Source organism: Geotrypetes seraphini, chromosome 14, assembly GCF_902459505.1.
Source record: "Geotrypetes seraphini chromosome 14, aGeoSer1.1, whole genome shotgun sequence".
NCBI classification, from domain to species: domain Eukaryota; kingdom Metazoa; phylum Chordata; class Amphibia; order Gymnophiona; family Dermophiidae; genus Geotrypetes; species Geotrypetes seraphini.
In genome coordinates this window covers 47,491,869-47,516,987 of record NC_047097.1, presented here as the reverse complement: position 1 = coordinate 47,516,987, position 25,119 = coordinate 47,491,869, and the positions used below count along the sequence as shown (strand labels likewise).

General features: G+C 44.4%; 1 protein-coding gene across 3 annotated transcripts in view; it reads left to right on the top strand.

The window, feature by feature from the left end:
• Window positions 1-25,119, top strand: part of MYZAP (myocardial zonula adherens protein) — a 174,744-nt gene that overhangs the window by 67,575 nt on the left and 82,050 nt on the right. For all 3 annotated transcript variants that reach the window (XM_033919900.1, XM_033919899.1, XM_033919898.1), the window contains exons 4-7: window positions 3,380-3,538; window positions 11,914-12,006; window positions 17,821-17,934; window positions 20,241-20,393. In XM_033919900.1, the coding sequence (XP_033775791.1) occupies window positions 3,380-3,538; window positions 11,914-12,006; window positions 17,821-17,934; window positions 20,241-20,393 (519 nt within the window). The remainder of the gene's footprint in view (window positions 1-3,379; window positions 3,539-11,913; window positions 12,007-17,820; window positions 17,935-20,240; window positions 20,394-25,119) is intronic.

Below are 25,119 nucleotides of genomic sequence, written 5' to 3'. Positions count from 1 at the left end.
CCATTCTTCTTGATTCCCTTTTCCCCTTAAAACCTTATAAATATTGTATTTGCCACATAAATAATCTCATTTCCAGACAAGAATAGATTTTTTTATGGATATATGATGGCTATAGCATGTAAACACAGGAAACCCAAATTGTACAATAAATGTAATCTTATTTTCCATATAACTCAGATTGACATTTCTTTTTAATATGGAAGATGGTCACTCTTTGGCACTAAAACACCTAATATTGACACGCTTTGTTTAAGAGTGGTAACAGTCAAAATTCCCTTCACAAAGACAACCGATCTCCAGTGTCTGCAGTCAGACCTCAGAGCTAGTCATAAGGAATAACCCATATGCAGACTATCATTGATCGTATTTATCTCAGGGGGACTGTTATAGTAAGCAATTTTAACTGTTGCTCTATTCAGATTTATTATTCATCGTCCATTGATATTAAATTGAAGCGATACTTAGCTTGGGTGAAGATTCTCTACCCAGCCAACTCAATCGGCAATTTTAACTGTTGCCCTATTCAGATTTTTGTACTTTAAGTTTGAGCTTCACTGGTGAATATATGCCATTGCTCGGGTTAAGGCAGGTAATTTACGGACCAACAGTAGTTCCAAATGATAAAGTACTAATTTCTTGAAGAAGTCCGATGTAATGTTTCTTGGGCGAAAAGGAGATCTTCCATCTCACCCAAGCTAAGTATCGCTTAGATCTTCTCTGGATCCACAAAGATTTATGCGTATATCCCCGTCCGTCCTTTTCCTGGGCCACAAACACCCTTACACCCAAAGACAACGTCCGTAGCCTAGGAATAACTCTTGACTCTAATTTATCAATCATGTATCACGTATCCAAACTAGTTTCATCCTCCTTCTACTACCTCCGCCAGCTAAAAACCATACGTGCCTACTTCTCAGAATCTGAATTTGCCCAACTACTCTACGCTTTTGTTCTATCCCGCGTAGACTATTGTAACACTCTACTAGTGGGCCTGCCTACCAAAACTCTCTCCCGCCTCCAAAGGGTGCAAAACACTGCAATCCGCCTTCTGAAAAACCTAGGCATCCGCGATCACGTTACCCCTGCATTAGTTTCCATGCACTGGCTGCCCATTCAAAAACCCTGCACCTTCAAGGCCCTGCTCCTTGCTTTCAAATCCTTCCATGAAACGATTCCGTACTACATGAAAACTAAACTGCAAATCTACTTCCCAAAACGACCACTGAGGTCCCAAGGAGAAAAACGACTGACCATACCTTCTGGCCGATCCCTCAAAACTGAAACTGCCCGCAAATGCTCCTACTCACATTTCATACCCAAACTTTGGCACACAATCCTTCCATCTGTCAGATCACTAGATGGACTCTGGAACTTCAGGAAGGCCGTGAAAACCTTCCTCTTTACTAACCCAGCGCCTTAAAGTCATTCACCTTGAAATGCCACCCAGTCAACGCACTATGTCACTTAATCTCACCAGATGCTACTTAGTACATATGTTTTATTGTCATGTCTATATTGTAATTTATGTAAACTGTCATCTCTGCTCTGTCTGTATTATTATGGATGTACCGTATTTTCACGTAGATAACGCGCACATGGGTATAGCGCGCGGGAAACACAAATTTATGTAAAGAAATTTTTATATACCGCGCTCACGGGTATACCGCGCATGCCGCCCCGACTCTCCTCTGGCTGCCCCGACTCTCCTTTCACCCGCCCCGACTTTCCATTCACTGCCCCGACTCTCCTCTGGCTGCCCTGACTCTCCTCTGGCTGCCCCGACTCTCCTTTCACCCGCCCCGACTTTCCATTCACTGCCCCGACTCTCCTCTGGCCACCCCGACTCTACTTTCGGCCACCCCGACTCTCCTCTCCCCCTTGAAGTCCTGTCCCCACCCTGAAAGCCTGATGCCCCCCCCCCCCCCCCGACGCCCGATTCATCATCCGGAAGGACCGCTCGCACCCCCACCGCTCGCACTCCCACCCCGATGAACCGCTCGCACTCCCACCCGAAGAACCGCTCGCACCCCCACAGCCTCCCCCACTCCCCCATGGAGAAGCTGTCTACCTTGTTTCCGGATGCCAGTGAGCCCAGCTGCTTCCTCTGCCGGCGGTCCTGCCCCTTTTCTGAGCCCTGCGCTACGCTGCTTCCTCTTCCAGCGGTCCCGCCCTTTCTCTGACATCAGAGAAAGGGCGGGACCGCCGGAAGAGGAAGCAGCGTAGCGCAGGGCTCAGAGAAGGGGCAGGACCGCCGGCAGAGGAAGCAGCTGGGCTCACTGGCATCCGGAAACAAGGTAGACAGCTTCTCCATGGGGGAGGGGGGGAGGCTGTGGGGGTGCGAGCGGTCCATCGGGGTGGGGGTGCGAGCGGTCCTTCCGGATGATGAATTGGGCGTCGGGCAGGGTGGGAACTATGTAAAAAAAAATTTATATAGTGCGCAAGGTTATGTACGGTTTGTAAAATCGTGTATAACGCGCGCGTTATATGCGTGAAAATACGGTACTTTGTAACCCATTCTGGGCTCCTTTGGGAGGACGGGCTAAAAATCGAATGAATAAATAAATAAATAAATAAATTTAATATCAATGGACGATGAATAATAAATCTGAATAGGGCAACAGTTAAAATTGCTGATTGAGTTGGCTGGGTAGAGAATCTTCACCCAAGCTAAGTATCGCTTCAATTTAATATCAATGGACGATGAATAATAAATCTGAATAGGGCAACAGTTAAAATTGCTTACTATAACAGTCCCCCTGAGATAAATACGATCAATGATAGTCTGCATATGGATTATTCCTTATGACTAGCTCTGAGGTCTGACTGCAGACACTGGAGATCGGTTGTCTTTGCGAAGGGAATTTTGACTGTTACCACTCTAAAACAAAGCTTGTCAATATTAGGTGTTTTAGTGTGGTTCACATAGTATTTGAAGGGCTTTAGTCACTCTCTGGCACTGCCATGTAGCTCTCTTATGGGTTAATTTTACCCCCTTATATGCATAGCAGCCGGTAACACAGATGAGGTATTGACCTTGGAAGTCTTACACAGATTACTTAAGTCTCATTAGTGCCACTAACTAATGACTAGTTTCTATGTGTTTGAAATATGACAGAGAGGAAGAGCTAAATCCTAGACTTTAAAAAATCATCTTTTCAAGCTTACAATACAGAGTAAACTTGCAATACCTTTCCTCCACTACTTTTATTCATTGCTGTGTTTTGAGATAAGGGCTCTTTTATATGTGTGTGTGTTTCATGTTCCTTGTATGTATTCAAGCACATTTAGTAATCTTTCTTGCTGTGAATGTTGACCTCATGTCCCAGATATTTTTATACATTGATGATGACAGTAATGACTTGCTGGCTCTTTTCTGCAGCATCTCTATTCCATGCCCAAAGGAGGATCCCAAGACATGCCTTCCCATGGAGTTGTGTATGGAGTGGTGCACAGGCCTGATGATAGCCATCAGAACGAAGTGGTGGTTTATGAGTGGTCAACCCGTCAGCTGAAAGAAGAACTGAATTATATTAAAGATGTGAGTTGCAAATTGTTTCTTTCCCATATGTTAATATGTTTGTAATTTCTGTCTAGATCCTAAAAATGTACCAAGGATGGTTACTTTTCATTCTGAAGTTGTATGGCAACCACTGAGCAAGTAAGTCCTGAGCAAGCTCCCTTTCAGGGAACAGATGCTATTTGGCAAGGGTCTAGATGATCTAATGGCCAGTGTACAAGATTGCCGGCCAAGATCTTTACCAGACAGCAGACCCAAGTAGCTAGAGTCAAGAGCCAGGGGTTCTTTTGTGGCTCCCGATGCTCTTGCCAGTATTCCACAGGAGTCTCTAACCAGAGAGGCTTTCAGAGTTCCAGACAGAAATTCTCTGGGAACTGGAGGAACCAACGTGTAGGTTCTCACTTTGTAGTTCCAGCCAAAAAAACCATAATGACACCAGCCCTCAGACCTCTCCTCTGAAAAATGGAGGTAGGCTAGAGATTATCTGGAGGCTTGGGAACAAATAACGTCTGACCACTGGGTCCTGATTTGTGGATTCACTGGCAGGCCAGCCAGAGAAAGGAAAAGGGTCCGAACAATTTTATGAAGGTTACTAGATATTCAAACCATAAAATCAGTCCCTCCAGAAGACTCAGGCTCCAGCAGATACTCCATATACTTTGTTGTGCCCAAGAAAGGCTCAGAGGAATGGAGGCCCATCCTGGATCTCAAACGTGTCAATGCAGCTCTGAGAGTTCTCCTGTTTCGGATGGAAACAATTTGGTCTGTCATTGCAGCGGTGGAACGAGGAGAATTTCTGGCCGCTTTAGATTTTCCGGACGCTTATCTTCACTTCCTTAGCGCCGGCATCAGATGAAGCTAGAGACTAGTGGGATAGCACACATCTACCAGCAGGTGGAGATAGAGAACTGACTCGCAGGTGTATATCTTGGATGGAATCCCTCCTGGCCAATTAGTATGCTTTATCTCCAGCAGGTTGGATGGCTGCTCTTCCTCTAGCTCCTAGCTAATTCTTCCTCTTGCTTAGGCTTCAGTTCAGTTTAGGGGTGTTGGCTAAGAGGTGCCAACTTTGGGGGCAACACCTGGGCCCCCCCCCCCAGGTCCTTTCCCCCCCTCACCAACTGTGGAGAACAGGACTTCATTGGTTCAGAGGTCTTCTTTCCCATAAGAAAAAAAAACCCGAACCAGGTTTTGCCAGCACAAGGACTCTGCCTTTCAGGAGCAGGAGGCATATGAGTAACGCTGCTAATTTCATTGCACTTTGGGTGCGGGTGAGAAGGGCCATGGGAGGCATGGCGGCGGAAGCGGTTAAGCGCTTTTCACAGTGCGGAAAACACTGTTCGCCATCGGGAGTATGTTCTTCTGCGTGTGCACCGGAGGGCGCGCTATCTTCCTGCGCGAAGGACACACTTGTGGGCAAGAAGGCGGTGCCTAAAACAGGAGCAGGCCTTGGCAGCGATAGAAGTGAATCCAGGTACTTCGGTGGCAACTGTTGGGGCGATAAAGGCATAGGGAGAGGGGATTGGGATATGCTAGCAAGCTCTATGCATTTTTCTCCTGAGTTTGTCTTTTTGCTACATAAGGCTTTTTTGTTGCAGAAGTCAAACCCGGACAGAAAGGGGGGAAGCTTAGGGGGTGGCTTGGCCCAAGTTTCGCTGGCCTGCTGCAATTTGGTACAGAGGGAGGTCAGAAAGGGGCCAAGTGGCACAGGGTGATACCTGATGTGGAGGAGTTGCAGACTTCCAGCCCTTAGCTCTCTCTTGCTCTGCTTGGTGCAAAAGGAATACCAGTGGGCAGGACATGAAATTGGATGAGGTGTTGGGAGCAGAGGTTGATGATCCCTCAGCGTTGCATCTGTTTCATAGGGAGGACCTGACATCCTTTATCTCCAAGATATTGGAATGCCTGCATATTTCTCAACCTGACACAGGGGTGTCTGTCGTGATCAGTCCCTTTATGGCTGGCACATGGAGGCCTTCTAAAGCCTTTCCGGTACACAAGGCTATGCAGGAATTAATCTTGGAGCAATGGGCTGCGCTTGAGTCGGGTCTCAGGGTGGCGAAGGCTATGTGACAGATATATCCGGTGGCTCAGAAGGAGCTGGACAGGTTTAGGTTGCCAAAGGTGGACACGTTAGTGGCAGCCGTGACTAGGAAGACAACTCTACCAGTGGAGGGGGGAGTAGTACTTAAAGATCCTCAGGACAGGAAGCTTGAGTCTATCTTGAAATCTTCCTTTGATGTGGCAGCCCTGACTCTGCAGGCGGCCGTGTGCAGTTCTTATGCAGCACTGGCTTGTCTTCAGTGGGTTCAACAGATTATGGATGGGTTGGTAGAGTCAGTGGGGGCTCTACCCCCAGATTTACCGGATGTGGAGTCAGGACTGGCATATCTGGCGGATGCCTTATACAATGTCGTGTGGGCCTCAGTGAAACAGATGGCTCTGTCTGTGCTGTCCACACGGCTCTTGTGACTGCGGCATTGGGCGACAGATGCTGCCTCCAAGTTGCATTTGGTGAGGCTTCCTTTTAGGGCCATTTTTTGTTTGGAGAGGACCTGGATAGGTTGGTGAAGGATTTTGGGGACTCTTAAGTCTCAGAGGTTACCGGAAGACAGGCCAAGGAGTTCGCTTTGGTCACCTTCATCTAGGCCACGTTTTTGGGATATCAGGAGGCATAGCCCAGGGAAGTCGGAGTATAGTGCTTCCTATAATGCATCTTACAGTGCTAGGTCTAGGGTTTTGCAGAAGTAGTCCTTTCGCCCTGCCAAGCCTTCTTCCTCACTGCCAGCTTGTCCCCAGACCTCACGATCTGCACAATGATGGGGTTTTGGCCCCTTCCACCGGTCTGGTAGGGGGGGGGGCGGCTGTCCTCCTTATTGGTGGAATGGGCCAAAGGTACATCAGACCAGGAGGTTCTCAATATAGTTCATGTAGGTTACATATTAGGGTTCTGCTCTCCCGTCGCAGATTCTTTATTGGCATCCCCATCTTCAGGTACCAAAGAAGAGGTGGTGGGGAGTTTGCCCTGGGGCCTGCGGGTCTTGGGGGCAGTAATTCTGGTCCCTTCAGATCAGAGGGGCCAGGATCAATGTTCTATTTACTTGGGGGGCCGCAAGAGGGTCAATCAATTCCTCAATGCGCTAGACCTCAGGAAAGTGTGCCATTTTGTTCCCCACCTGAAAGTTTGGGGTTATGTTCAGGTCCTAAGGTCCATGGTAGCAATTCTGGAGGTGGTTCCTTGGGCTTGCTTTCAGGTGAGTCCTTAGCAGCAGTCCTTCCGGTCCAGTTGGTTGCTGGAGGATCAGGATTCAGGCGACGGCTGGCATGGAGTCCTCAAGCCTATTACAGCATGCATTGATAGTTACAGGGGTTTCACCTGTTCAAAGGCATGCCACTGGTGATACCAGACTGACAGGGGGGAGGACTCGGGCCTTTCGATCCTTGGCGCAGGACAGTTGGAACTCAGAGTAGGCATGTCAGCTCATGGTGCACAAGTGGGGTCTCCTGGAGATTGGTCTCATGGCCTCGGCTCGCAATGCCAAAGTTCCTCAGTTCTCCAGCAGATGCAGGGAACAGACTTTGGAGGGAGTGGATGCGTTTGTTTTTCCATGACCTCCACGAAAGCGACTGGGTGTGTTTCCTCTTTGGCCGATGAACGGATGGGTGTTGCATTGGATGGCTCATTTCCTGGGCTCAGTGATATGGGTAGCTCTGGTTTGGCTGCACTATCCATGATATGCAGCTCAGATAAGGTGGTCGCAGGCCGCTCCTCTTCGGTTTCCAGGAACACCTGTCTTTCTCGCATAAGGTCCTGTACAGGGGAAAAATCCCTCCCACTTTGGTCTTATGGTCTGGCTATTGAAAGGTCATGGCTGAAGCATAGGAGATATTCTGAGCAGGTTATCGCTACTCTTCTGCAGGCAAAGAAGAGGTCTACTTCTACAGCTTATGCTAGGGTCTGCGAGTATTTGAGTTTTGGGCTTCCTTGTTGCACATTCTTTCCTTTTTGTAAGAGAAGGTTGCAAAGGGGTTAGCCTACAATTCCCTTTGGGTTCAAGTGGCGGCTATCGCATGTTACAGATGTAAGGTGTCGAATTCTTAGGGTCCTTAGGGTCTCAGCCAGATGTGGTTCAATTCCTTAAGGGAGTGAACTGCATTCGGCCGCCTTTGTGGAGACCATGTCCAGATTGGAGTTTGAAGGTGGTTCTTGGGGTTTGCAAGGGGCTCCCTTCGAACCTTTGAATAATGCTACGCTCAAGGATGTTAACTTGAAGGCAGTTTTTCTGATAGCTCTAGCATCGGCTAGGCATGTGTCTGAGTTGGAGGCGTTGTCCTGCAGGGATCCGTTCTTATTTCTCAGAGTCTGGGGTCTCGATTCGGACGGTTCCTTCCTTTCTTACTAAAGTGGTTTCGCCTTTTCATGGCAATAAGTCCCTCTTCCTCCCATCGTTCAAAGAAGAGGATTGGGGTATCGCGGTTTCATTCTTTGCATTTGCTTGATGTGTGTAGAGTGCTTTTGCACTGTCTTCAGATTACTAATGATTTTTGGTGTTCAGATCACCTCTTTGTGCTCTTTTTGGGTCATAGGAAGAGTCTGGCGGCTTCCAAGGCCTCGGTGGCTCGTTGTGTCCTAGAGGCTATTGCTTCTGCTTATTTGTTGGCAGGCAAGCATTTGCCGGAGGCTTTCCATGCTCACTCAACAAGGGCAAAGGCTACATTTTGGGCCGAGTCTAGGGGATTTTCTCTGGAGGAGATTTGTAGGGCGGCCTTGTAGGGCGGCCACTTGGTCATCCTCAAACACGTTTTCTAAGCATTACCGCTTGGATGTGGCAGAGCGCTCAGAGGCGTCCTTTGGTGCTTCAGTCATTGCAGAGGTTTGAGGTTTGCTTTGCTACATCCCTTAAGTCTCTGGATTCATGTGCTGCTGGCGCCAAGGAAGGAAAAATTATGTAATTTTCTTTCCTTTTAGACACAGCAGATGAATCCAGAGCCCCATCCAATCGGGTTTTCGAAGGTGATTTCCCGTGCAGGTTAAACCCATTGTTGGGTCAGGATGTTCTATTCATTTTACTTATGGGAAAGAAGTTTGTTGATGTGCAGCTGCATTGTTCCTGATTCTTGGGCAAAGAGCGATACTAAATGGCCAGGAGGGATTCCATCCAAGATATATACCTGAGAGTCGATTCTCTTTCTCCACCTGCTAGTAGATGTGTGATATCCCACTAGTCTCTGGATTCATCTGCTGCATCTAAAAGGAAAGAAAATTAACAGGTGGGACATAATTTTTCCATCCCTATCTTCCCAGAACACAGGAAGTTCCTCAGATTCCATGTATTGGAGAATCATTATCAATTCTCAGTGCTTCTCTTTGGGCACCAAGATTATGATGGTGGTGGTTGCTTATCTCTGCAGAGCGAGTTGGCAAGTGTACCAAGTGGCGAGTTGACTGGATGGAGAAAAGGTGGTGGCAGCGGCAGTTATAGAGATGTTGCAGAGTCTGGGATGGATTGTGAACTTTTGAAAGCCAACACAGTCCCTAGAATATCTGAGGGTCTTATTCAAACAGCAGAAAGCAGAGTCTTTCTTCCTGAAGTACGCAAACAGAAGCTAAGAGGCCAGAGTACACACCTGTTGACTAAGCCAGAACCTACTTAGTTTCATTACTTTCAATCCCTTAGGGCAATGGTGGTCACAATAGAGGTGGTGCCCTGGGCAAAGGCACACATGTACACCCTCCAGGGTGTCTTCTTGTCTTGCTGGTTGCCTCAGAAAGACTCCCTGTGTGTTTCACTCCCCTGGACAGCGGCAGCTAAGCGCAGCCAATATCCAAATGAGATTCTATGCCCCTCCCCCCCGCCTCCGACCTAAACAGCAGTGCTAAACAGGCTGCTTGGCAGCCTGCCGGCCAAGGCTTCCCACTACCACATCATCAGTGATGTCATCAGTGATGCGGCACAGGGAAGGCCCCAGCAGGCAGGCCAGGAGCAGCACTACTGCTGCTGCTTTGACCCGGAAGAACCAAAACTATCCAAATCGATTCACCAATCTGGCAGCACTACCGCGTATTCCCCAAGAAGTGGCTTGGTACCGCATGTTGAGAAACACTGTTGTCAAAGATGTCTAATAAAAGAATAATCTTTGTCTGCCCTGTACATCAGTCACAGCTCCCTAGGGAGCCCGCGGCTCACAATTGGGAACCACTGGGATAGAAGAAATAGCCTCTGAAGCAAAAAATTACAGGTTTAGGCATGGAAGCACTGACTATTGAAGCCAAAGATAAATCTTCCTTGGCTTGCAGTTCAACTTCCATTCAATTTTTTAAAATCCAAATGAAGTGCTAGGCATGTTTTCTCTGGTGAGCTAATAGTAGCTCCATTAGTGGAAGGTGACACAGCAGTCTGAGAGTTAGTAACCAATGAGGCTATATTCATAAGACCCCAAATAGAGTTACTTACAGTTGCTGAGCTCTTAACCTGAGCCTTCCTCTTCTTGCTTTAGGAGACATCCCATGTGATCAAAATGTTTACCTCAACTACCTGTGGTGCGCTAAGGGGCTAAGTGTGTCCCTTAGGCACACCCCTTTGCCCATACCTTGGCCATGGTCAAAAAAGGAAGTCAGGCCTCCTTTACATGTATCAGCAGCTCCCTGCAAGATGTCCCTGCTCCCCAAAGAAATATATTTAATCTCTAGCCTGCCCACAACTTTTTATTCATTATGTAAACCATGCTGATTTTAGATGACCTTTATTACTTTATTTAAAAACATTTTTTTAATATAAAGAGAATCAAAGGTGAAATGTATTGTGTTTAGTATTATCACATGAGCATAGTCTGTTCTCGTTATTCTATGGAAACCTTGCTGATTTTAGATGACCTTTATTGCTTCATTTTTTAATTGTTTTTTTTAAATATAAAGAGAATCGAAGGTGAAATGTATTGTGTTTAGTATTATCACATGACTAGAATCTATTCTCGTTATTCGCACATTCATGATATGTGATTTCACCTATCTATAGTTGCATCAATTGCAACTAATATTCCCCATTTGCGTTGCTGTGTTTGCATATTTGCGGACTAGCGCTTAACCCCCCCCCCCCCAAGCTTGTTTGCTTTCACTTTCACCTCGCAGTCAGATTTTGCTTCTAGATATGGTCCCCAAGCGTCTGGAGAGTGAATTACAGATTCTTCAAATGCTGTCCCACGTAGTAACCTAACCCTATTTTTCCAAAAGGATCCACTGTTCACTTTCTGCAGTTTTGAGGCAGCAAGTGTACTGCTGGAATCTTATCTCTATTTTCCATAGACTCAATGTTTCATTATTTGCGGTTTGCAGACATTTTGGGGAACCATACTACTGCAAGTAACAAGAAAGGACTGTACATCATTCTGAGAGCATCTAGGATTATCCTGCAATAATCAGAGGCTAAGAATTCGTAGTAGTATTATACAAATGCCAATTCAAGTCTTCTATATATTTTTATATTTATAATTTGCTTTGAAACTATGTTTTAAGCGTTTGCATCAAATTTTAATAAACATGAAACAGTCCTCTCTAAAGAAACATAAATTGTAAATAAAGAAGCTTTCAAGTGCTTTTCAGTGACAAATTGTCACCAACTTTTGAAGCTATCATTAGTCAGAAAATCCTCCTTATTGAAAAAAACATAGGCTGCTTATAATGTTTATTTTTCTAGATTAAACTATGATCTTATAAACAAAGAAGAATCACCACTTCTAGATTTATCATGCTCGGTGGACAGCCAGCAGCTTGACTTGTTTAAAGATGGGCAGAGCAGTGGCAGCAAAAAGAGACCCTCTTATTGCTCTGCAGACAATAAAGTACAGAAAGATAGATGAAGGGGCATTTGGGGAGTACTAGTGCTTGTGATGGTGTGAAGTAGGATTGGTGCAGTAGGTAAGCAGCAGTGCCTTTTGGTGCCCCTCCCCCCAAACATTGATGCCCCTGCCATGCTTAGCATGCATACCGTGTTTCATGACCTTGGTACTAACCAAGTGCCCTGTGCAGTAAATGCATACCTTCATTTACCACACAGGTTTTGCACTAACCATACATTAATCTCCATATTCAGAGATGCCTATTCAAAGGGTTCCTACCCTTTTCTCCATTCAGGGCAGGGGTTTCTGCAGAAATGATGTCATCTTCCCATATGTTACTTCCCTATCCCTCTTTTGTATCAGACACTTGTAGTTCCTGCCTCTGCTCCTCACTTTCATGTCCGTATCTTAAATATCAACTGCACTCCCCCTCCCAACTAGATTGCAGGATAGTAAGCCCAAATAAAAATTGGTAATATGGGTTAAGCGCATAACTTACTGCACTTTTTAGAAATGAAGGGCATTATCTTCACTACAAGCTAGATTATTTGTTTTTACAGGTGAGAGAGACTCTGGAAAAAATAAGGGAGAGGATGTATGGAGAATATGATGACATGAAGCTGAAGATCAAAGAACTTACCAGAGAAATGAAAGTAAGTAGACAGTCTCTCATGTGGAAAAACTGAAATGAGCTCCAAGGGATTTGCATGCTTTAAATTGTGCAATATCTTACACATTTAAAAATATTCTGTTATATATACACAGGAGTCTGTACTTTTTCCACACTTGTGAACCACTTGCAGAAGGGTGTGAATCACATCTTTCAGCTCCTCCTCCTTCACCAGTGGAGTACAGTTCCCTCTTCAGTTTTTCCTTTTGAAAGCGAACCAAGAGGAAGTGTTCTGATCTGCTCTGTTAGTTTTTTTTATTTTTGGGTCTTTTTACTCTTTATTTTTTCTGGAGGCTTTGGTACCAAAGGACCCCATATTTGGGGCTACTCTGCCTAGGAGAGAACACAGACTCTGCAAGGGCGGACTGTAGCTAGCAGGGCAACCTCCAGGTGTACCTGATGAGCCAGCCTGTTTTGTGTTACTTTGAGGCTCAGGGTCTGTTCCTCTGGGAGCCTGCTCGCCTTCTGATTTATTAGAGGCTTGAGCTCCTGTGTGAATCCTTTTGTGTTTCAGGGAGCTGGCTGCATTTTATTCTCCTCTTGTGGATTTGTTTGGGTTGAGCCTTCAATAAGCTCCGGTTCGACTAGCAGCCCGAAGATTTTCAGGTCTGGACTGTTTCACAAGGATTTCAGACAGAAAATCAGGCATTTTAGTCAGATTGAAGCAAAGTTGACGCAGGCAGCAGCACTGAGAGTACAGCCCATTCTTCCCTATGGGGAAAATCAGGGGTAGGTGGGAAGGGTGTGTGAAAAAGTTGAATTTATGGGCTTCTGGGGCCAGAGATAGGGTCAACCACCTCCAAAACCCTTTCCCTGGGGATTTTTTTTTTTTTTTATATATTTTCAAGGGAGATCCACAGGCCTTTTTTGGCACAATTTTTCTGGCAGTGGCCATCTTGGATTTTAATCAATATTTTTTTCTAAAGCTTCCATCTGTTTTGAAATCATGGAGTCCTCAGGCTGTTCTACTCCTTTACCTTTCCTCATGTACCTTCCATTCAAGGCTTCTTCTTTTCGTTTTCAAAATGAAAAACATTAACTTTGTAACTTTCTCCCTTTTTTCCTTATGTATCCAAGTTTGTTTATATGTTTGTCTGTCTAACCCATTTAAAGCTGTACGTTGAATTGTATGTTTATATTATATTGTATTGTAACTCGCTTAGTAAATTATATATAAGCGATTCATCAAATTTAAATAAAACTTGAAACTTGATCATGCCAGATTTGTGTTGGGTGGTCAGCTGAGGAGCATCTGTATATTGTATGCTAGGAAGGGGCGAGACCCTTGGGCTTAGCCTCCTCTGAGTCCTCTAGGGCTGTTTGAAATGCAGGGGTGCCGAGTGGTAGGGAGAAAATCTTTCCCAGAGTCCTCAGATAGCGAAAGCCTAAGACACAAGTGCACGGACACTGCAGAGTCCAAGAGAAGCCAATCTGAGGTCTTGCAGGGGTCCTTGAGGCCTCCGGTCCAAGGATTTAGTCCAAAATTTGTGAATCTTCTGTGGAGACCTTATTTGACGGGCCTGGGGGACACACAGCATTGTCTGGGGGGGGGGGGGAGTGTTGGTTTTGGATCAGTGAGAGATGGCCTCTTCAGGATGTCTCTCAGCCATGCAGAGGGCTAGTTCCTAACCTATGTGACCAAGCAGAACAGGATTGGGAGGATTGGAAATCAGGGTCCATGCCTTTATTGTCTCAGGGCTCAGCTTCCTTCCTGGAGGATTCTGGTTCTTGATCAGGGAGATGATCTGTTTGTACGGCAACTGTTCAAGTTTGTAACCATCCCACATGTCACTACAGATGTGCTCAGGAAGTTGAAGTTGGAGCCCCAGCAGCCATCCACCTCATAGTGCATGGTCATGAGTGGCACAAATGCTCAGACTATCTTTTTTCCCTTGCATCTGGACATCAAGGTGATGGTGGTAGTAGCGGCTCACCTATGTAAGTTGGGCATACAGGTGCATCCTTAACTGGACAGTTGGCTTATGTGGGCCCCTTGTCAGGAGCGTGAGCTCGTGGTTCAGTAGATGGTGGATTTCCTACAGAGACTTGCTTAGATAGTTAACATTCAAAAAAGTCAGCTATAGCCAACTCGGTGCTTGGAATATCTGGGAGTTCGCGTTGACACAGTGAATGGCTGTGTCTTTCTTCTCGAGCCATACAAACAGAAGCTCCGGAAGCAGATTGTAGAGATCCTTGCATTACTAAGCCCCATGGCCTGGTACTGGGCTCATTGGCGGTCTCCCTGGAAGTTGTCCCCTGGGAATGCATATATGGTCACTCCAAGACTCTCTCCTCTCTCTTACCACAACAGCACTCTTTGCAGATACAGCTCCCCTGGTCTTGGAGGCAAAACGCAGCTTATGTTTATAGCTACAATGGGATACCTTATTGAGGGGCATGTGTCTCAGAATCAACTCATGGGTGACCCTCATGGCCGATGCCAGCTAAGAGACTGGGGGGGGGGAAGGAACCCACTTCTGCAGTTGCTCTCTTCAGGACAAATGGACTCTGTCGGAGCACAGGTGGTCAATAATCTGTCTGGAATTGAGAGCAATTTGTTAGGCGCTGAAGGAGTTGCAATCTTCCCTGACAGGGAAGACAGGGTGTTTTCAGACAATGCCACTTCAGTGGCTTATGTAAACAGACAAGGAGGCACCAGAAGGACTCCCCTATGCCTGGAGGCACAGATGTTGTTCCAATGGACAGAAATTCACTTACAATTTGTGCCCTCTTAGCTGCCCATTTGGCAGGAGTAGATAATGTCCAGGCCGATTTTCTCAGCAGGCAGACTCTGAATCCAGGGGAGTGGTCTCTGTCCCAGAGGGCATTGGAGAAGACCAAACTTTGATCTCATGGCTACAGCCAAGAACATGAAGGCAGATCGCATCTACAGTCGAAGAGCCGGGAAGCACAGGGCTAGATGCCCTCATTCAGCCCTGGCCTACTGAGTTCCTGCTCTGTGTTTCTACCATGGGCCATGGTGGGCTGGATCATCCGCAGAATGGCGAACTACCAGGGGCTGGTGATCCTGGTAGCTCTGGACTGGCCCTACAACCTTGATATGCGGATCTGTTATGCCTTTGAAGAGGCAGATCTCTCAGGCTACTGGTTCATCCTAGCCTACTCAGCCAGGGTCCAGTTTCTATAGAGAATCCAGAGCGCTTTGGTTTTATTGCATAGCTCTTGAGTGCACAGCCCTATCTCTTAAGGGTTACTCATAGGTACTCGTTGTGACTCTACTTAGAGCAAAGAAGCCTGCAACATTTGTGGCTTATGTGAAGACCTGGAAGGCTTTCCAGTTATGGTGTGCCAAAGAGCAGGTGGAGCCTGAGAGGGCTCCCATATCAGTGATTCTAGTATTCCTGCAAGCTGATCTAGAAAAGGTCCTAGCAATTTCATCTCTCAAGGTACAAGTAGCCAGTCTTTTGTGCTTTAGGGCTCGGAGAGGTATGCAGAAACTAGCATCTCACCCAGAAGTCAGTCAGTTTTTGAGGGGGGTTGCTCAGATTGTGCCTCCCCTGTGCAGGCCATTTCCATTTTGGGACCTTAATATTGTTCTGAAGGGTCTCTCTCAGGCTCTGTTTAAGCTCCGGCCAGGCGTGTCCCTCTTGGATCTTATGATAAAGACTGTGTTTTTGGTTGTCATAGTCTCAGCGAGGTGAATCGTGGTGTTACAGGCTCTCTCCTATAGAAAACTGTTCCTCATGTTGTGGAGTCTGGTGTTTCTCTGTGGACGGTCTCTTTGTTTCTGCTGAAGGTGGTTTCTGCGTTCTTCATCGGTCAAGAAATTTGCTTACCCACGTTTCACCCTACTGGCTCAGCAAAGCAGGACAGGATTTTACAGAGACTTGATGTGTGCAGAGTTCTACTCCACTACCTGAAGAGGACTAATAATTTTTGCCTCTCCGACCACCTTTTTGTGCTGACCAGCCATTCGAAACGGGGCGAGCCAACTTCCAAAGCATTGATTGCTAGATGGACTTGTATGGCAATTTCTTCTTCCTACATTGCCTTTGGAAAACAGCCTCCTATTTCCATTGCAGCTCATTCGACTAGAGGTGAGGCTGCTTCCTGGGTGGAGTCCAGGGCTGTTTCTCCTGAAGAAACCTGTAGAGCAACTATCTGGTCTAAACTAAAACTTAATTTTATACACCGGGTTGTCAACCAAAAAGGTGCTCGACTCTGGTTAACAGAATGTAAGTATAGTAAATAAATATAGAAGAAGAATGTAATCTAGAATGGCTTAGTTTCCAAAGTGTTTAGTAAACAAAAAAGTTTTCAGAGCTTTCCGAAATAAAATGAAGGGGCCTAGACTTCTTAGTGAAAGTCCAGAGCTTCTTAGTGAAAGTCCAGAGTCATTCCAGAGCTCAGTTAGTTTGAAAATGAAAGAGTGGCTGAATCTCTTGGAAAGTTCTACTCTCCATACTTCTACGAGGTTTTATAGAGTGGATGTGGCAGCTCGAGAGAATGCTGTTTTTGGGTCCTTGGTACCGTGGGCAGGCTCATCTATCCCTCCTTAGATTTCTGCCACTGCTTTGGTACGTCAGCTACAGTACAGAATCCTATGCCTTTGCAACAGAATGGAAGATTATGTTATTTGCTCATAAATCTTCTTTCTGTTATAAGACATAGGATTCTGTATAACCTGCCCTTTGCAAACTTTTGATTCACCTGATTTCTGGCTTGGACATTGCCATTGTCCATCATGGGACCTCTTGTCCTGTATCTAAGATTTAGTAGAGACATAACCACAGGATCATGAGGGCACCTATTCCCTTTCTCCTTTGGGGGGCGGGGGTTTTTTTTTTTTTTTTAATGGCTCCTACTAATTGCACTTAGGTTGGTTTCTGTGCGTAATTTGTTGTTTAGTGTTGATTTTTAATTGTTGTTAATCATTGTTCTTTTATCACAAGTTACAGAGCAGAACAATATGGTTTATAGTTGGGGGAAATTCCTCATGTCCTTACTTCTCATTTCTTCAGTTTCCGTGGAGTTCAATTGCTTTCAAAGCTTTGGTACTAACTGAAGGGGGAGCTTTCTTCCACTGCTGAAGGGGAGGAGTTCAGAGTTTTGAGTGATACCCTTCTACAAAGTTCACGACTGCTGAGAAGCAACAGCTACAATACAAATCCTATGTCTTATAACAGAAAGAAGATTAACGAGGTAAGAACCTAATCTTCCAAGATAACCATAACCATAATGCTTTCATGCCTCTCGTGGTGGTTCATTTTAAAACAATTAATGCATATGGTTGACCACCATTGCCCATACCTGTTGTATCCCTCCTATTTTAATCATGCATATGTTATTGTGGCTTTTGGCTTCATATACTTAGCTGTCCCTTATGTTAGATTATTACCAGCATAGTCACAGCTCTGTTCTTTTATATCATACCTTTAGATCTGATTGTTTAATGACCTCAATACTCCATGTACTGACTTAAGTATCTGTGTAATAACCTTTTACCATAACTTTTAATATATAATGTTGCTATACCTTTTCTTGTTTATATATGCTTTTTCTGTATATTACCTAAAATTAATAAAAATATTTAACATAAGCCCCCCCCCCACACACACACACAATTAATGCAAGATCAATTATATCTCTTGACCATTCCCAGGAAAATATCTGGGCATACTTTTTTATATTATAAATTAGATTGTAAATTTGTTCAATTGGTATGTTGCACTGGTGATCACATGTAATCTATTGTTTCGTCTGGGGTTTTTTTCTTTAATTAATGATCAGTTTGTTAGAGTGTCATTGTGTTTGATCTTCTCTCTAATTTATGCAGATTGCAAGTGCCCAGCAAGAGTCCTGGCAAAGTCACTCCCAAGTTCAGTCTGCTGCTTTGGATAGTTTTGGTGAAATGAACAACTCGCTAACAGCAGTAGCAATAGACTTACAGGTATTTTTTTTTCTACAAAACACCAGCGAGTATTTAGCCAAAGGCATTGGTTTACTCTCATATACCACCTTTCCAGGTCTGTTTCTGATAACGGTGTCAAAAACAATTTTGATCATTTACATGCAGGGTAGGGTAAATCAGGTTTTTGTTGCTTAATAAGTGTCTTTTTATATAGTTTATATTGTAAATGTGTTTGTTTAATTGCACTTCTGAGGATACATTCTGAGGATACATTGTTTATACATTCTGAGGATAAACAAGGAAATTATACATTTTTAAATTAAATTATTTCCCCAAAGCACAAAAATCCCTCTGTTACCATTAGGCACTTATGAATACAAATTAAATATTTTTTTAATGAAAAATGGGAATGTTGAAATGGTCCATGTGCTTGAAACATTCAAATCCCAATTTTGTAAAGGCAGAATTTGGATGCCCAACACTGCCGTATATTCAGGTACCAAGAGGGAGTGTTTTGGATGTGTTTTGAGCGGCACTAGGGAGGATTCAAAATCAGGATGTCGAACAGCAATTTCCAAAGGGAAAGAAATGTTCAAGTCTATAAAGATAAATATCCTTAATTAGGCCTGTTTCAATCATGTCAACAGTACAAAAAGGTGCTCTGATTGAGTTTAAGTTTATTATTTTTTTTAATGGTGTGCCATCCAGGCTTAGAAAAATATCTAAATATATGCCTAAATATATGAGACTGAAGACTATTGAAGTGGTATACATTTAGGTACAGTAGGTATTTTTCTGTTCCTGGAGGACTCATAATTACAACAAAATTACAACAAAAAAAGGAGTTAATGTAGGATTTGAACCTGGGTCTCTTAGTTTACAGTCCACTGCACTAACTACTAGGCTGCTCCTCTACTCTGCATAGACGCCTCTGGCTGTTTTCTAAGAATGTTTCCATGTTGTCCCTTGTTTTCCCTGTTTATAGTTTGGAATTCCAGTCTGTAAAATGGCTGTTTGTTCTGGACATGTCCAGTATACAGACACTCATTTCAAACAGGAAATCTTGATTTATTTCCTTTTCGAAAATACATTCGTTGGGACATTCTGATGTGGATATCCCTATTCTGTTAGATGTCTTTTCAAAAATGCCCCTCTGTGATCTTATGTCGAAGATCTTTACAAGTTTGGCTTTTCTGAGTTTCTTGCTATGGGAATTAATATAAGCTGTAGTTATCAAGAGCCATGAGCCTGATAAGTTTCTAGAATTATCTTTTCCAAAATAATTGGAAAAGTTTATAGACTTATCTTTTGCAGAGCAGAATAACTGAAAATGTAATATATGTTATATCACAAAGCAAACAAGGTTACAGAACTGAAGTATTGTGACAAATCAAAACTGTCAGAGTTCCTACGTTAGTTGGCTGGAGAGTGGGTGAGAGTGAGTGAGAGGCTAAATGATGTTAGTAATTGAGGCAGAGGTGTGTGGCACAGATTGATTCTAAAGAGTGAGGGAAAGAATTCAATAAATAATTCAAAAAGCATGGGAGAGCATCCCTAATGGCTAAGAGGTTAAAGACAAAGGTAGTCATGGAGTAGATTCTAGAGCAGGGATAGGGAACTCCGGTCCTCAAGAGCCGTATTCCAGTCGGGTTTTCAGGATTTCCCCAATGAATATGCATTGAAAGCAGTGCATGCAAATAGATCTCAAGCATATTCATTGGGGAAATCCTGAAAACCCGACTGGAATACGGCTCTTGAGGACCGGAGTTCCCTACCCCTGTTCTAGAGCAAGGGTTCTTAACCTTTTTTGGTTCATGCATTCCTTTAACTCATCAATGAAACCACATGTTTACTAATGAGTACTGAGAGCTACATATGTGCTGTTAGTGGTGAACACGTTGCTAATAGTACACAATTATACTACCACTAACCATCCTAGTAACTGACTTTGCTCTGTCTAGATTAAATGGCCTCAAATTTCAAGATCCTTCTCCACATATCATTTGACCTTTGGGGGTACAAGAACCACTGGTTAAGGACTGCTTGTCTAGAGCAGTGTTTCTCAACTCAGACCGGGAGTACCTCTTTGCCAGTCAGGTTTTCAGGATATCCACAATGAATATGCATGAAAGAAATTTGCATATAATGGAGGCAGTGTATGCAAATTTCTTTCATGCATATTCATTGTGGATATCCTGAAAACCTGACTGGCAAAGAGGTACTCCCGGTCTGAGTTGAGAAACACTGGTCTAGAGCCTTGTATTAAGAATGAAATTAGCCAGACTAGAAGAATATGATGTCTCTTTCTTCTGTATGTTCTTTAATAAATATTTGTTTTCTTTCAGAAAACACTAGTTGATATGACTCTAGAAAATGGAGACATTAGAGATGAAATAAAAAGTTTGAAAAATTCATATGAAGAATCAATGGATGAATTGAAAGAAAAGCAGAAACTGCTAGAAGCAGCTCAAGTTGAAAACCAATTGCTGAGACTTAAGGTAAAGTATAGTAGTTAGCAATTCATAGATTCTGCAGCAAGTGAAATGGTTGAAGTTAGTGGCGTAACTAGGACTAAATGGGCTTCAGGTAGAAAAATTAAGATGGGTCCCCCTTAACATCATCTCTCCCAAGATAGTGGGGACCCAGAGGGAAGAGGGGGAATCCCTTCAAAGCTTCAGTAAACAAACCCTGCAAAAATCAAACTCATTCCAGACCTATGTAGAAAACCTGTCACAGTAATAGAAATAAAAGCTGAAATTCAAGGTATCAAGCGATGCACGTTTTCCAAAGCTAAACATATTAAGTTAATAAATATAGAAAAAAACATGCTGTTCTCTACCTTGGTTGTATAAGCATTACATTGGTCCCAGTGTTTCTTTTAAAACAGTAAATGACAGCAGATAAAGATCTGAATGGTCCATCCAGTCTGCCCAACCATACATGCTCCATAAATTAATCATTTAATTTAAATGGTCCTTTTCTTAGATATTTCTAGGCCAGAAACCCAGAGCCCTACCTGGTAGTGTGCTTAGGTTTTATCTACTGGAGTCTCCATCAAAGCTCACTCCAGCCTATCTTAAACATCCCAGACATTGAAGCCCTCCCCAGCCCGTCTTCAACTGAATGCCCATATATGGGACATAGACTGTGCAAGCCTGCCCAGGACTGGCCTTAGTTCCTTCAATGTTTACCCATTATTTTCTGATTAGAGATCTTTTCTTTCCAGTGTTTTTCTTTCCAGTATGTCCATCATTCATCTTACTTCTATTTCTCTTATATGTCTTGTCCAGCATCTTCTTTCAGTGACTTGGACATGGGCCTCCCCACATAAGGATATCTTCCCTTACTCCTTCCATATTCAGCATCTTTTTTGTGTCCCTATCATACTGTATCCAGCATCCCCCATCTGTGTCCCTTTCCATGTGCTACCTCCATGCGTAGTATTTCGTCTGTCTGTCCATCCCGATGTCCAACTTCTCCTCTCCCTTCCTTTCCTCCTGCACCCCTCACCCTGGGAGCCAGCATCTCTTCTCTCTCACCTGCCATCCCTAAACCTGTGGTCTGGCATCATTCTCTTCCTCCTTCCATTGGTCCAGTCTCTCTCTCTCTCCAGGTGGTCCCATGGGAGGGGCCTTAGGCACTCCCACTGCATCCCAGAATGCACTGGGAAGGAGGTCTAAGACTTTGGTTAGCCCAGGGAGGGGCTTTAGGCATCTGAGCCTTAGGCCTGTTATTTTGGAGTGCCGGGCCTACCAGCTGGAGGGTATGAGCATCCCGCCGGCCGGACATTTAAATACAAGATACGGGTTGGAGGGGTGGGGGTAGAGTTAGGAGTGCATGGTGGGGGGTCTACAACCTTGGGGAGTGTCAGAGGGTTCTTGTTCATGGCGTATTGGAGGGGGTTCCAGGGGGATTTGGGGGGTGGCAGGAGGGAGTGGGCATCCCTCTTGCCGGATACTTTGGGGGTTTTGCCAGTTGCTTGAGTTCCGTGTAATGGAGAGTCTACTGTATTGAACAGGTTGCAGTTAAGGTAGTAGTTTCAAATCGGGTACTAAATTAAAGTTGGAGCTAATGTAATTGCTTATGCCTTGCTATGCTACAGGAAATGTATCTGTCCCATTAAGAGGAAGAGATGGAAATGAGGTAACACATGAAAGGAAAGTTTTCAAAACCATTAATGCATACAGTTCTGAAAACTGCCCACCCTCAAAAGTCTGGCTAAAAATATACATGCACTGTTTTTATTGTGAAGCACAAAACAAAGTGGAATTGTCCCAGTCAGAATGGTGAGATTGTCCCAGTCAGAATGGTGGGACAATTCCACTTTGTTTTGTGCTTCTGAGTTTGTGGTTTTGTTTCCCCTGTTTTACTTTGTGTCTGTTTTATTGTGAACAGCATACATATGCTCTTTCATATGATATATCAAACTAAATAAACATGTAGAATTTAGCCACATTAAGAAGCAACTTTCCTGACAAGAAACTAGCTTCCTATGAAAATGTTGTTTGCTGTAACTTGGGTTTTAGTTTTCCAGGTGCTACAAACCCAGCTTTACTCTAACCCCCGGATGTCCAGTTTGGGTTCTCAAAGGCTGTAAATGGATCTAGTTTTTAAGACACCCTTAACGAATGTTCATTAGTTAAGTTTGCTTATAACTGAGTGGTCTGCACATGAAGATCTCCTGCATTTTCATTAGGGCTAGCTTGAAAATAAGACTGGTCTGTAGACCCAAAGGCTGGAGTTGGACATGTCTGCACCCCTGTTTTAGTTTTATTGAGGCTGCCATGGGATCACAGGGCTCTCAGATACAGTTTATAGATGATTGGAACACTGCTGGAGTAGGAACAAGTTACTGTAGATATATCCTTAGAAAAAATGATCTTGTCCTAACCAGGGTATAATGTTAGCACTTTGCTCTTACTGAACGATTTCATCCTCCCTTGGAAGCTTTGTTGAAGTACTGGAGTAAATCTCTTGGAAGAGCTTCATATGGTTTTGGTATGCCCATGACATCGCAAGTGAATGTAATATTTGCAACAGGGGTCGCAAAAGGGGTAATTCTATAAGTGTGTGTATACATTTATGCAGCTAGAGGGCACCTATGAGGTATCTATTCTGTACAAGAAAGTAGGAGCCTTAGCAGCAAATATATGGTAGTGTAATTGCTCACTCTGAAATGTTGGGATTACATCTAATCTAATCTAATCCTTAGGTTTGTATACCGCATCATCTCCACGTTCGTAGAGCTCGACGTGGTTTACAGTAGGAGAAATAGGAAGGAACTACAACAGAGGGTTAGAGGTAGAAGTGTGAAGAAAATTTAGAGGACTTGGGATGCCAAGATATAAGAGTTTCCTTGATTCCTAAGTTGGAGGGAGACTTACATTTTTTGAGAAAAGCCAGGTTTTCAGATGTTTGCGGAAAACTTGGAGAGAGCTCAAGTTCCGAAGAGGGGAGGTAAGGTTGTTCCAGAGCTCAGTGATTTTGAAGTGGAGGGAGGTCCCTAGCTTTCCTGTGTGGGAAATGCCTTTTAGCGAGGGGAAGGATAGTTTTAATTTGTGGGAGGATCTGGTGGTATTAGGGTTTGAGGAATTTCAAGAAAGAGGGATAAAGGGAGGGAGGATACCATATAGGATTTTGAAAGTTAAACAGGCGCATTTATAGTGGACCCTGGCGATTATCGGAAGCCAGTGGAGCTTGGCCAGGAGCGGGGAGACATGGTCAAATTTACTTTTAGCGAAGATGAGCTTGGCCACGGCATTCTGAATCCGTTGGAGTCTGTGGAGGTTTTTCTTAGTTAGGCTTAAGTAGATAGAGTTGCAATAGTCCAATCTGGAGAGGATGATGGATTGGACAAGGAGGGTAAAATGTTTTTGATGGAAGCAGGATCTAACTTTCCTCAGCATGTGAAGGCTGAAAAAGCATTTTTTTAACCAAGGATTGGAGGTGGTCATTGAAGGACAATGTGGAATCAATGATGATGCCCAAGACCTTGCTCGAGAACTCAAGCTGCAGAGAGGAGCCAGAGGGTAGTGGGATGGAGGTGGGTAGGTGATCTAGTTTTGGACCGAGCCAAAGAAGTCTTGTTTTGGACTCATTCAATTTCATTTGCACAGTGTGGGCCCAGGATTGTAGGTTCATTATACAAGAGGATATGTTCTTAGACAGGTCGGTGAGGTTCGAATCGGTCTCGAGGAGGACGAGGATGTCGTCTGCATAAGTGTAAATTGTTTCAAGGGGGGATAGGTGGAGGAGTTTTAGGGAGGACATATAGATGTTGAAAAGGATAGGGGATAGTGGAGAGCCTTGCGGGACTCCACAATTTGGTTTCCAGGGGGAGGATGAGGTGCCATTCATGTTAACAATATAAAAACGAGAGCGGAGGAATTTAGAGAACCAACCTAGGACTGTGGAGTTGATACCTATCTCAGAGAGTTGGTAAACAAGAATATCATGGTGAACAACGTCGAAAGCAGCAGAAAGGTCAAATTGTAGGAGGACGGCAAACTTGTTTCGAGAGTGAAGTTGTTGAACCCTTGAAATCAGGGAAGACAGTAGGGATTCGGTGCTGAAGTTAGGACGAAAGCCATATTGATAGGGTAAAAGAATAGAGAATCTCTCTAAGAATGATGAGAGTTGGGAAGAAATGATGGACTCTAGCATCTTGGTTAGGAGAGGGATATTTGCAATTGGGCGATAGCTGGATGGTATGGAAGGGTCAAGGTCAGATTTTTTCAGTAGTGGGGTCAAGGCGATATGACCCATTTCTGGGGAGAAATGGCCCAACTGAAGGGCGGAGTTTATGAGAATGGTGATAGAAGAAATAGCCTGAGCGGGAATGTTCTCGTATAGGTAGGAGGGGAATGGGTCCAAGGAGCAATTACAGGATTTCAGTTTGAGGCAGAAATTGAGGACCAGGGATTCAGATACGCGCTCATAGGTGGTCCAGGATCTGTCAGCTGGGATAGGGTTGGAGACCATTAGGGTGGGAATGGAATCGGTGGGCACTAGAGAGTTGTAAGAGACTGAAGGAGGGAAAGAGCATCTCAAGGAAGAAACCTTATCGTTGAAGAATTTTGCTAGAACATCAGCTGAGGGAGAGGAGGGGAGCAAGGTGGGGTCTGTTTTGGAGGTTAGGGAGCGCCAGATGTTGAATAGAGTACTGCTTTGATTGTTGGACCTGGAGATTTTGTCACCATAGAAGTTCTTTCTTGCTTTTTTTAG